The 13252-nt window shown below is 36.3% G+C and overlaps 2 protein-coding genes across 4 annotated transcripts; both read left to right on the top strand.

Annotated features, from left to right (window-relative positions):
- The first annotated feature begins 1062 nt into the window (after window positions 1–1062).
- On the top strand, window positions 1063–1826 carry LOC132794008 (probable cytochrome P450 6w1). The gene is made up of 2 exons (XM_060804211.1): window positions 1063–1516; window positions 1551–1826. Exons 1-2 carry the CDS (start codon window positions 1073–1075, stop codon window positions 1824–1826), a joined length of 720 nt encoding a protein of 239 aa, XP_060660194.1. The 5' UTR covers window positions 1063–1072.
- Window positions 1827–9122: 7296 nt separating this feature from the next.
- LOC132790419 (uncharacterized) lies at window positions 9123–9904 on the top strand. Of its 3 annotated transcripts, none has more exons than XR_009632796.1 (3): window positions 9123–9262; window positions 9314–9502; window positions 9558–9904. XR_009632796.1 is itself a non-coding variant. In XM_060798927.1 (3 exons), exons 1-3 carry the CDS (start codon window positions 9210–9212, stop codon window positions 9758–9760), a joined length of 438 nt encoding a protein of 145 aa, XP_060654910.1. In that variant the 5' UTR covers window positions 9123–9209; the 3' UTR covers window positions 9761–9904. The 3 variants fall into 3 exon arrangements, 2 of the variants coding, with proteins under 2 accessions (XP_060654910.1, XP_060654909.1); XM_060798927.1 differs by having other exon boundaries at window positions 9321–9502; XM_060798926.1 differs by having other exon boundaries at window positions 9126–9258; window positions 9558–9902.
- Window positions 9905–13252: the final 3348 nt, after the last annotated feature.

Raw genomic sequence — 13252 nt, 5'->3', positions numbered from 1 at the left:
AAGTTTATTAATATTATATTATTAAGAGAAGATAATTTTAGAACATATGTATTATTGGATTAATGGATATAATATTAAACAATTTACATAAATATTTGATATAGCATATTTCATATATGTATATTGCACACATGTACATTTTGACCTATGTCATCGTTTATCAGCATGACTCTAACCAGATAAGAGAATTGGTATAAATACCCCAAACATTTGCATTCACAGTAAGTCGTGTATTTTGCTACAAACTAAAAAGATGTTTACGGAATTCTTTATATTTTTCGCCAGTGTTGCAATTGTCCTTTATATCTGGCAGAAGCGTTTTTATAGCTTTTAGCAGCGTAATGGAGTGAAATCAATTAAGCCAGAGCCAATTTTTTGGAAATATACGTAGTTTTCTTACTGGGAAAATTTCTTTCTTTGAACAACTCAGTATTCTCTACGCAGCCAAGGGATTTGAGAATGAGCCATTAATCGGAGTATACTTCCTTAAGGGTCCTGGCATAATTGTTCGAGATCTCATCAAGACTGTGATGATCAAGAAGTTCAACTATTTTGTAAATCGTGCTATGAAAACGGATCCAATTCATGATTCACTCGGCTACAATAATTTCTTGCTTTCGCGAGCTCCGGATTGGAAAGGCCTAAGGAATACAATCTCGCCTGTCTTTACCAGCGGAAAGATTAAGCAAATGTATCCCCTGATGGTGGAAGTGAGTACATCTTTATATATGGTTTAAAAAACATGTAAATTAATTGAATTTTTCGTAGGTCGGAAAGGAACTGGAGGCGAACTTGGGGAAAGTGTCTGCTGATTCTGTCGTTCTAATTAAGGATAAATGTGCTCGGTTTACCATTGATCTTATAGCGAGTTCTTTAAGGTTAACACTGAATTCTTTAGGTTTAACTTGAAATCGCTTTTGGATAGTTTCTGCATCTTACTCCTACCGAAATTGGTTCCTTTGATGCGTGCCAAAATGTTTCCAAAAAAAAACAGAGATTTCTTTATTCGTACTATATCTTACGTTTTAGATGAGCGTGAGAAGTCTGGAGTCTAGTCGATATTCTACTGGCAATGAAGCGAGAGACTCAATCACAAAAAGATTTTAATGATAAAGATTTGGAGTATTTGGTTGCCCAAGCTGCTCTATTTCAGACAGCTGGATTTGAGACAAGTTCATCTACTATGACAATGACGCTCTTTGAGTTAGTACACAATACTGCGATCCAAGATCGACTTCGCTCGGAGATAAAGGAATACTTCGGGTATGAGGACCACATCAGCTATGAACGTTTACAGGAAATGGCTTATCTTGGTCAAGTTGTCAATGAGACTTTGAGAAAGTATCTTATCGCTGGCTTCGTTGAACGAGAATGCGCCCAACCGCAATCAGGAGAAAAGTTTACTCTAAAGCCTCACTATGATTTTAAGGTGCCGAGTGGCATGCCCTTTTATGTCTCTATTCTGGAGATACAACGAGATGAGAAAGTGAACATATGTCTTAAGGTTCCAATAAAAATCTTACAAATAATGTTTTTATTCATCATTGCAGTATTGGCCAGATCCTGAGAAATATGATCCAGATCGCTTTGCCCCAGAGAACCGTGATAAAATCAACATGGATGCCTATATGCCTTTTGGGATCGGTCCCCGCAATTGCATTGGCATGAGACTTGGACTTCTGCAGGCTAAACTAGGTTTAGTTAATTTGTTGCACAATCACAGTGTAGCTAAGTGTGATAAGACAATTGACTCCTTTAAATTTGATGTAAAAACTCCAATTATTGCAAGCAATGTGGACATCTATGTTCGACTACAAAAGGATTGATATGCAGCCCTTTTTATTTTGAACATTACGTTTTCAATAAATTTACTTTATGGGCATCAGAATGTTAATGTTTTTTCTCATTATTATGAAAGAAAATCTTTTAAATTTATAGTAAATATGATTATATATGTAGAGTACCAAAAATCTTATTTTGGAGACTTCTACAAACAAGTGCAGAAGGACTCTCTATTAGTTCTTAGAGTAAACATATGGGTAATTCTCTGACGGAAGTCGCGTGCGACCATCTTTTCAGTGAACAAAAAAAAACATAACCTGAAATAATTTAAAAAAAAATTAGAAAAGGTTACTCTTATAGCTCTAGATTAGTCCTTTAATTAGAGCTAAGAATGCTTTTGGAATTTTCTTTCTGTTTTGTTTTCTGTTCTGATAATTAACAAGTTCGTATATATATCTATATATTTTATCGTAAAACAGAACAAGTTTATAAAATCAATCCAAGCTCTAAAAATAGTGCTAATCCATAGCTTTAAGAATGCCCTTCACTTATTTTGAAAATTGTTTTAGTTTTTGTTTTTTTTTAACTTTAAAGGTGGTCGCACGCGACATTTACCAGAGAATTGCCTATATACAAAAATGTATTATATAAATCCATAAAAATATATTATATGTTATCTATGGTATAATGGGTATATGCCTACAGGTATGGTATTTAATTGACAGACTTTAATAGACATCACCGACCCCATAAAATATATATATTCTTGATCAGCGTCGAACAGCCGAAACGATATAGCGCTATGTCCGTATAAATCTTATATTCTGGGTCTCAGAGTCTATAGGAGATAGAGATATAATTTGTTTCGAGCATTTGTTATGTTTGCCCGCAAATCAAGTTTGTTTCAAATTGTTGCCACGCTCACTTCCGTTCCCGAAAATTGACAAAAGTCGAATAACAAACGTAATTTTGAATTACAGTTTATATGATTTCTGAGAATTTGGTTGTGGTCGGGAAAAACTTGTCGAACATTTTTAAGAAATACTTTTGTAGGGCACAAAACTCCAAGCGCTAAGGTAATTTTTATAATTTGCTGTTGTTACCTGCATTCCTAAATTTATTGACTTTTTTGCATAACCGTAACAAATTCCGGAAACAAATTTAAGTTAAATATTTAAATGGTTCAGCTCCCAGGCGAACATGGCCTTTGCAAAATTTATCGAAATTCATTTGAAATTTTTGACAAATTTGACACATATTGGCAAGTGAAGAGGGATGATATAAAAGGGGTTGAAGGGTGAAGGGCTGCGAGTGAGCCAGGGGAAAATGTTTAGCACCTGTGTCAAGAAGAAACATTGTCAATATTTAACTTTTAATTTATTTAAAATCAATCTTGCATATTGTGTAAAAGTGAAGCCAAAGAAATGAAAGGAAAGGAAAGGAAAGGAAAGGAAAGGAAAAGAAGGAAAAGGTTGCGGATGCGAAATCCACAAAGTGAAAAATCCTGCATAATTTAATTGTCTTGTTGTCGGTGTTAGTTAATCTGTATGTTTGTCTATTTGTCTGTTTGCATGTCTGGCTGTTTGGCAGTCTATCAGTCTGTCTGTCTGTCTATTGTGTAGCTGGCATCTTGTTCTTGTCGTGCTGCTTGTAGATACATTTCATTTGCTGCAACTTCAGCAGTTCGTATTTTCTTGTCTTGCCCCACGGCGCTGTTGCAAATCGTCTTTAATCCACACAGTCAGGTGTCGTTGTCTGTCATCTGACAAAGCATTGCTCTCTGCATATACAAATGCAGATACATTTATGTGCTTGTATATTAGTTTATTTCGGAGTCTGACTCGAGTCTTGCGGTTCATGCTCATCGTTTGCCAACCACAATTACAGTGTTTGCTTAAAGTTTTATGACTGCTGGTCTTCTGGTGTTCATGGTTCTATTCTGTAATTCTAATGTTTATGGTCTTGAGCACCGTAACCAGTGGCAGTTACTCCAAGTTTTCACTGTTTTAATCAGTTTGAGTGTGAAGCTAAAGTCAGTTGAATGGGCAATCGAGAAAACTATCGATGAATAATGTTCGTATTAACGATGCTGGATATTAATCCAGCAGGGAAATTTACATTATCTGCTTATCAGCGAGGATTTGCTTTTAACATGTGAAACAGTCAAGTCTTGAAAATAAAGTTCTTATATTTGCAATTTTTTATTCTTAATTATCATAATGTGTGCAATCAAAAGATTAATTCTAAAACAAGTTCATTTTTAAAGGCAAGGAAAATTATATTATGGGCAGAAATGATTGATGACTGACAGTTAGAACCTATAGGTGATCTTTAAATGAATCTAAGATGAGAGCAAACAAAGAATAAAAGAAAAAATATACTGAGAATGCAACGGAAAGAATGAGGTACACAAAAATTTAACAAAATGGTAACGAAATGAACAGAAATAGATCTATTAATAACACTAGAATGATTGATTGACAGATAAGAAATAAGTTGAGAATCTAAACTATAATTTTCAAACTAAGGCGAAATGAAACAAGTAAGAAAGTTACAGTCGAGTGTGCTCGACTGTGAGATACCCGCTACCCACTTTTAATAAAGGCAAAATATTGCGGTATCATTTTCAAAATATACCGAAAATACAAAAAATACTAAAAATATACCAAATGATATATTTGGTATATCGATATAGTACACCATTCAAAATATACCATAGACGGCACAATATACCAGATTGTCGGCCAAAGCAACTCAGACCCTAGTAGGTAGGCGTTTTTGCCCATACAAAAGTATTTCTTAAATAACTTCCACAATTTGTTTCTGATCGCAACCAAATTTTCAGGAATCATAACTACTACAGTAATTATTGTATATACCAAAATTCGAAACTCTAGCTTTAAAATTACGCTTGTTATTCGATTTTTTTGATTTGCGGGGGCGGAAGTGGGCGTGGCAAAAATTTGAAACAAATTTGATCTGCGTGCAAACATAACAAATGCTGTCGAAATTATAGCTCTATCTCTTATAGTCTCTGAGATCTAGGTATTCATACGGACGGACGGACAGACGGACATGGCTAGATCGTCTCGACTGTTGACGCTGATCAAGAATATATATACTTTATAGGGTCGGAGATGCCTCCTTCTACCTGATACATACATTTCCTGCCGACACAAAGTTATAATACCCTTCTACCCTATGGGTAGCGGGTATAAAAATGAATGCAATGGAAATTAAATGATTAAATCAATCGTTAAAAGTTAGTATGAAAAATGCAAGTAACATCTTGGAAGTTTTGTAGAGCTAAAATATTGAGCGAAGTGGAAATTAAATGTTTGATAATTGACAGAAGATGAGCAGCAACTACAAATCAACCCATTTAGATGTTATTGAGAATTTGACAACAAATGTTCGGGCGAGCGCGTTCATCGGTTATTTATAGATTTTATTGTAAATTGATGTGCTATTTAAAGGCATTCACAATTGAAGCCATTACATTGTAAGATTTCCAAAAACTATTTAATACAATTGACGACTGTCTGGAGACAAACTTGATTGAGGACTGACTTGGGGGATTGTAATGGGAAAGAAGTGAGTCTGGAGTTGGACCCCTGCCGAAATACGATTTGAGTAAAAAGAAACTTTACACACAAATCCATTAACATTAGATCGAATGTGGAACATTAAATGTTAATAAAATCGAACTTGAAAAAGAAAGAGCAGGAAGGGAAGCGAGACAAAGAAAGAGATAGAAGGAAGGAATTTGAATTTACAATGAGGCAAATGGGCTCTGGCTGAGTTCTCTCGAGTTCTACGAAAATGTCTCAAGATGGAACCTCAACGACACATGCGATGGCCACAGCTGATAAATTCATTAAAACCGGACCGAAAGTACGTCGATGGGTCGACTCGGGGGGGAAACCGGACCGAAAGATATCAACTGTAATTCAATACCTTCACGAGGGATGTTGCATTGTAACCTCTCCCTCTCTCTCTCTCTTTCTCTCTCTAGTCCTCTCCTTCCCTCGTAGCTCTTCTGGTAGTTGCTATTATTGATGTTGCCTAGTGTCACTATTGTTGTTGTTGGCTTTGTTGTTATTTTGATTGCGGATGGTGTTGTTGTTGTTGTCATGCGGGGTTTCAGTTGCACTGCGCTCTCCAAACTTATCGTGAACTCCACAAGCGAAAATGATTTTTTTCCTTGCCTCTTAACAACTACTATAATCACATTTTATTTTTATTTTATACCCATTGTAACCATTGTAGATGGGTAGTATAATTTAAATAAAAGTCTAGGGAATGTTGTATTTGAAAAGACATACAGTGAAACATCTCATAGCGAACACCTCTATTTAGCGTATCTTCCTACAGAAGGATACTTTTTGTGCAAGGCGCATTTTTCCCACAAAACAGAAATTTGATATGTTTTTCCGTGCTGTAATCAATTTTCTGAGATTTCCTACAAAACTCTATTATAATGTTTTTAAATGATTAAATTATCAATAATAACAGTGATATAGCATTAATGTGTATCTGTTAAATTAAATCCCAATGGTGTTGAAAACAGAAATTTTACGATGGTGTTTACCTTATATGTTAAAAATTTAGGATATCAAAATAAATAAATAACAAACCTAATTCTAGTTTTCAAAAATATAAATTCTTTAGTTCTATTCTTAAGCTTATTTATAATACTAAAATAGTAAATCGAGTCTCGCATTCGTGATTACAATTTAAATATAAGTTTAAGTATAAGGCATCTTAGTACTGACTACAGGGTATCTATCAGTTGTTCCCATTAGATTTCCATAACTCAACATTGATACAATCTAAGAATGTTTCTCCAATGCCTTGTCATGTGTTCATATGTTTGTATGTAGAGTTCATTGTAACAATTTTCCGTTAATGCACAGCAACGGGTGCTGTTAGCTTTTCAGAAGGGAGTTGGAGAGTAACAAGCGGCAACAGGATACAAGCGTTAGAAAGGACCAAAGGCTGTTAGCTATATGAACCCAGGGCCAATTGTTGTTTGGCTTCCTTGACCAACAAAAAATACAAAGATGAGAAAAAATCGACTCTGGACGGCTTTCTTCATCTGAATGCCAAGTTAATAAATTCAAATTCACTTGAAAATTTCATTTACGAATATTAAATTTCAAAAGGGGCCTCAGTGAAAAGAAATGCCATCTATGCATTGAATAGAGATGGAGGTGAGAGAGATGGGAATGGGATTGGAGTTGGGGATGGGGTTTTAGCTAGCTGGCTAGCTTCTGTGCAGTTGGTTGGTGGGCGTGTGCCAAGCAATCTCTTTCTTCGCCCTCTGTCTCCCTTCAGCCAAGTCTCAGTAGAAACATTTACATATGAATAGCTGCTGGAAATCGAATGAAAAGCGCCGAGCCGGAGACTGAAGCCGCAGTCCGTGCACATACATGACGTGTGTGGGCTCCCAGCTCCCCATTTGTGTGGAGTACTCAAAGAGTGGCCACCTCGCTTACACTTCCTTGCAATTGCCAGTGAAGTATTAATGGAAGCATTTGAATAACAATGCAGCACCAGCAGCCAAAGCAGCCGCCAATGATGTTGGCGCCGGGACACCGACGACAAAGTTTCCAGCCGCAGCTACACCTCCCTCCAGCAATAGGACAAGTGGCCACCCAGCCACCCAGTGAGGAGTGGATGACAACTACCGACGACAAGTGGCCCTGAGTGTAAAGGCCAATTTGTGATGCAGTTGCTCAGGTGTCTGGTGGCGCCACCAATCGGACATTGTTAGAAATTGCTGCGGATCTTCTTTAGGCTCTTTAGCAGCGTCATTAAAGCCTCAGTTTAATTATACTCCTAAATAGTAGAAATTTATGTATTACAAGTGAACATACATATATAAAATAAAAGCAAAAATAGTTAAATTTTATTTTCAGTTGTCAGCATGTTTTACACATTGTTGTACTTTTTTCTAACTATAAAAGAAAACAAAGCAAGTAGAAAGCTACACTCGAGTGTGTTCGTTTGTGAGATCCATTTTCAATAAAACCGAATTCTACAAATATACCAAAAAAAAAACACCAAGAAAAAATACAAAAATATACCGAAGGCTTTATTTGGTATATTGCTAAGGCACTACGTTTAAAATATACCATATAGTACTAAATATACCAGTCAGCAAACGCAGCTAAGTCCCTTTTGCAGTGCGCGTTTTTTACAGTCGAGCACACTCGACTGTAACTTTCATACTTGTTTTCACATAAAAGTATTTCTTAAATAATTTCTATCTATTTTTATTTAATCGCAACCAAATTTTTAGGATTCATAAGTACTGTAGTCATTATTGAGTTTACCGAAATTCGCGACTCTAGCTTCAAAATTAAGTTTTTTTTGCTTGATTTGCGGTGGAAGCGGGCGTGGCAAAAATTTGAAACAAATTTGATCAGCGTATAAACATAACAAGTGCTGAGTCCAGAATCTGACATTCACACGGACAGGGCTATTCGTTGCTGATCAAGAATATATATACTTTATGTAGATAATATTTAAGAAATAATTGGCATTGATTTGGGTTCAAAGTCTTTTCATAGACCGATCTTACGTTTAAAGAGCATAAAAGCTAGAGTTCTTAAATTTCGTATAAAGTCGGCAGTACACTATATAAATTCTCTTAATATTTCCAAACTATAAAACTCAAAAAATCTATTAAGATAAATTTAAATTTAACCACTGCATAACATAGATAATATATACCATATTGAATTGGAATCATGAAGAAGCAGTCTTTATAATCACTTCTGATCCTAAACGTATTTAATTTAAATTGCAATCGCTTTGACTTCTGTCAGTTAAAATATATTTGAGATCTAATTAAAAGTTGAATCTCGGACACAGGTCAATTATCTATAGATCTGTAGGGCTAATGCTGATGAATTTAATTCCCAATTGGACGCCTCTGTTATTAGTGTTTCCTCGCTTGGATGGTCACATAACACAATTCGAAAATGTGCAGAAAGGTGTAAACGAAAAAGAAACATTCGCGAAGACTCGCGGGTTGGGTCAGTTGATTTCTTGGAACAGTCAGGCGTGTTCCACTATGCATAATGAGCATTAAAAATTCATCGGAATTTTGCCAGCCACAGAACGAATCGCCTTCAGAGACGGCAAAGAGATGAACTGAAATATGCAAACGTCACTCGGATGCCGTTAATTATGGTTGTTCCTGATTGCAGGAACACCAACTGAGCACGCTGTGCGATAAAACGCATCACCAAAAGTTGCCAGAGAGAAATACGATTATGATTTAGAATATAAAATGCGGGTTTCATTTGGCGAAGTTAATTCTAGTAGGAAAATAATTGAGACAGAGCATATTTTCGATATGCGTCAGATAATTACAAAATATAGAAAATAAAATCTGATATTCGAAAATTCCAGTTATTATGTTGCACTACTCAAGCATTCTTTTAGCAATGATCATGTTCCTGCCTGGTAGGTGCGTGTTTCATTCCATTACTCCCTTCCATTCTACCTCTTATCATCATAGCTCTCAGGAGTCAGTGTGTAAACTGTACAGAGTTTTGGCACAGCGGACGTTTGATAGATGAAACGGGATACTTTTGTGAACGCGGTGCCTCAATATCTGAAGTTTACTTGAAAGAGGAGGACTACGCGACTAGTACACCGAATCCAAACAGCTTGTGGGCTACCTGCGTGCCATATCCATACCGATTAGGTAAGTACTTGAAGCGTACTTAGGAGGTCGTAGTTTTAAGCAGTTTCCTTTGCAGAGCATGTCGCAAAATATTGCTGTTTCTGGTCGCAAAACTTTGGCTGTAATGCCGCTATAGGCGTTACAATTTACCCTTATGGAAATCCTGTAAGGTTTTGTGAAAAGTGCAGGAATAAATGCTCTCGCCCTGCTGACAGTGTTGGGCTAGCACCCACAAAGTGGTTCATTATATGCTGTATGTCGATCATGCGAGTGCTATGACTGAAAGTTCCCTAGACTATAGAAGTTTTTTAATTTATCGTAAAGTCCTTTCCCAGATTTAGAAATTTTGTCGCGTATGCTAGTGTCAGATTTATAATTAGTTTTCATTATATAAATAACTATTCATAATGATAATCGCAATTTTTTGTCACTCCCTAATTAATTAAGTATTTAGGAACAGCATGAAATGAAACGTGTGTTAAATGGAACGCTGTAGGAAACTGAAACCTAAAACAATGAAAATGTACATAAAAGTGTTCGAATTTTGAAATTAAATACGTTTGCGAATACAGTTGAAAAGCGAGAACAAAAATGTGATTTCTATTGTGTCTGTTGTTTATTATGATTTGTATTTGTATTCGGGTGACGTTATTTGCTTATGATTTCAAAGCATTGCCTTGCTCTTGTCTGTGGTCAGTATTTGATTCTATTGTCCAATGTTCGTTCATGTTGACAAAGTATTTGGTGTGTAGTTGATATGGAACACATGTTCATTGAAATGTGCGGCAATTTGGAAGAGAAATACAATTGATGTGAGTCAATGATAAGGAATTGATGAATCGGGAATCTGTCGAACCGTACTTTGCAAAAGGTGAATTATTGTATTTTGCACTTCAAAGGTTTTTATCGTTCAAATGGTCAATTGCCAATTGCCAATTACTCAATTGCTTTGCACACACGGTTAGATAAATTCCCTTAGCGAATTTATGAACAGATAAATAAATTGATAACTTGCTACATCCGGTACTTTTGGGTATAGGGAAAGCGAGTGTTGTAGTATTTGGCAAGCTTATGTTTTTCGGGTTTTCTACTTTCATCTATCCTTCTACATATGTAATTGTGTTGATCTTAGATTCTATTCACAACCATTTCGGATACTCCTAATCAAGAGTCACCTCGCTTTAGTAATGCTCCACTCTTCGTTATGTTCACTTAACGGCCACAATGAAGTTAGTAGTTGTTCGCTTAGCGGTCACACTCAAGAAAACAGAATAAAGAAGACACTATTTTTCAGTTAGTGTTATCTACAATATCTAATAAAACGAACATAGGGTAAGCCCCCAGTATATCAACCAGGAGAAGCTTTTTCCTTTTTAAACATAGCTACACTCTTTTTGTTTACTTGCTTCTTATTTAGAGATTGTGGTCAACAACTACGAGCCCTGAAACTTATTACACCCCAACATCGACTTGCAGTTTAACTCCCGCACTCAAGTTGACGTCCCAAGCCGAAGACGAAGACCGTGTCCAATAGACTGTCAATCTGTAACATTGGCTAAATGGCACTACACATGAAGCAATGTCTCCGTTTGAAGAACGATTTGTTGTTGGGGGCCGCAACTAATGAAATTAAATGTATCAAAGACAGCAGCGAAGCAGCAACTGAAACAGGAGCTATGAGCTGTTAGTTGGAGATGGAACTGAAGTTGGGAGTTGGAGTTGGAGTTGATGCTTGAAATCGTGAACTGACCAATACACTTGAGTGATTGAACATCACGAGAGAAGATTTTTAGCAGCAGACGAAGAGGGGGCGAAGAGGGAGTTACGACTGTGGGGGGAAGCAAGTGAGAGAATGTCCCAAGACTGTATGGTACGTGACTAGGAACATTATTGTTTGCTTATCTACACTTAATTGCTTCTGGCTACACTTAATAATATGGTATTGCTCACACACACACAAACTCACAGACACACACATATACTTGACTAGAGCCACAACGTCATCGTCATCGTCATCGTGTCTTGGTCTCCAGCTCGACTCATTGTGGTGACCGTGGCGAAGTTCTCTGCCCGCCTCCTGCTACAACTTGTCGTCGTCGACGTTGTCAAGGGGGAGGCAGCTAGGTAGTTAGAGCTCGAATCTGACAGAGCAGGAGAGCAGGGGAATAAGTGAGGGAGAGAATGTAAGGCAGGGGCAGCCGCCTTGGCCGCATTGTTTGTTCGGGTTTTTCACTCAGCGTTGGTCGTCATCATCGTCGTCGTCGTCGTCGCCGTCGTCGTCATCGTCCGCGTCCAACAATTCTTTCTTTCGCTTTTATACCCGGAACCGATGAGACATAAAGGGTATGATATTATGATAACTTAAAATGATTTTTAATTTCAAAAGTAAGTTTAAATGTGGTTAATTGACAAAATACAATTTTATGAAATTAGTTGAATTTAAAAGCTTTATTATTTTATATATTTTTTATTCTGAATTCAACTTTAGTTACCACAAAAAGGTATAAAAATATCTGCCACACTATAAGATTATTCTGGTTATTCTGATAGTAATACTTTTATTCTTCCAGAACTTATTAAGGTTGTTTACAAATGTCTTAAATAAACCATATTAATTTCGACTACATTATCAAACTAACGTAAGAAGTGCTATGTTCTTTAATGTAATTACCAAATGTACAATCTAAAGACCAATTTACCGAGTAACCTTCAGTCGAGCAATGCCTCTTTTGCAACTTGCTTACTTGTTTCTCTCTGTTTTTTATTCAGTTCGAGATTTGTTGCACCATAAAAAGGGCTTCTCGGAGATTTCATGTTGTGGCTTCCACGTCCACGTCCAGTTCAGCCCATTCCTCGCCAAGTCAAGCCAAGACAACTCAGCGAGCTAGGCTATTTGCTGTTCGTTCTTGACTGCTTTTTTCCATTTTTTTTTTGCTTCTCTTCTTTCAATTTTGTGGCATGAAAAATTTCATTGGAATTGGTTTTTATTGTGGGCTTGTTTTGATGGATTTTTCGGTAGGTACAAATTGTATGCCGCTAATGGAGCATGTGGCACTTGTCCGTGTCCATGTCTGTCTCTGGGTCTTTCTCTCTGTGTATTGTCTCTGTCTTCGTCTGTCGCAGTGCACTTCTTTCTCGGTGTGTGTGGGTCGTTGAGTAGATTTTGTGGGGTTTCGATTTCGATTTCGGCTTCCATTCAGTCAAGGATCATTAACTCACACAAATCAAAAAGATCTAACCAACTTGCTTGATGTGTCAGTTACAGCATGCTAAATCTTTACAAGTTCATAAAAGGTTTTATAGTTTTTCCAAGTACTAAGCAAGACAATAGATTGCCCTATTTATAAGGTGGGTGTCATGGGAACTGCGTCTTTTTTTTATTTTTCGTGGCATAAGAAACGAATAGTTGTTTGTGGGAGTCAGCTCGCTGAAAGATATTTTACTCAACTCAAGAAGATGTATTGAAGATTTTGTTCTTATACAACTCAAATTTCGGTAGAATTCAGTTTAAGGTATCTTCAGAAAATTTGTTACTCTGAGAGTAAAAAGAGAAATATTAGTTTGTGTGATCAAATTTATACTTTTTTAATTTCATTGACAATAGAGTTAGATAGGAATTTGGCTTGGTCAATACTTTTGTTGAAACTTTAGTTTATATACATATAGTAATTTAAATTTAACTGAGAAGTAAACAAAAGTTTTCACTAATTTGAAATAAAGTAACATTAACGTTATGCTAGATATTTCTGCAATATTTAAAACATCATTTAT

This window comes from Drosophila nasuta, chromosome 3 (genome assembly GCF_023558535.2).
Source record: "Drosophila nasuta strain 15112-1781.00 chromosome 3, ASM2355853v1, whole genome shotgun sequence".
Lineage (NCBI taxonomy): Eukaryota > Metazoa > Arthropoda > Insecta > Diptera > Drosophilidae > Drosophila > Drosophila nasuta.
The sequence above is the reverse complement of the archived record's forward strand: the minus strand, read 5'-3'. Positions and strand labels throughout refer to the sequence as shown.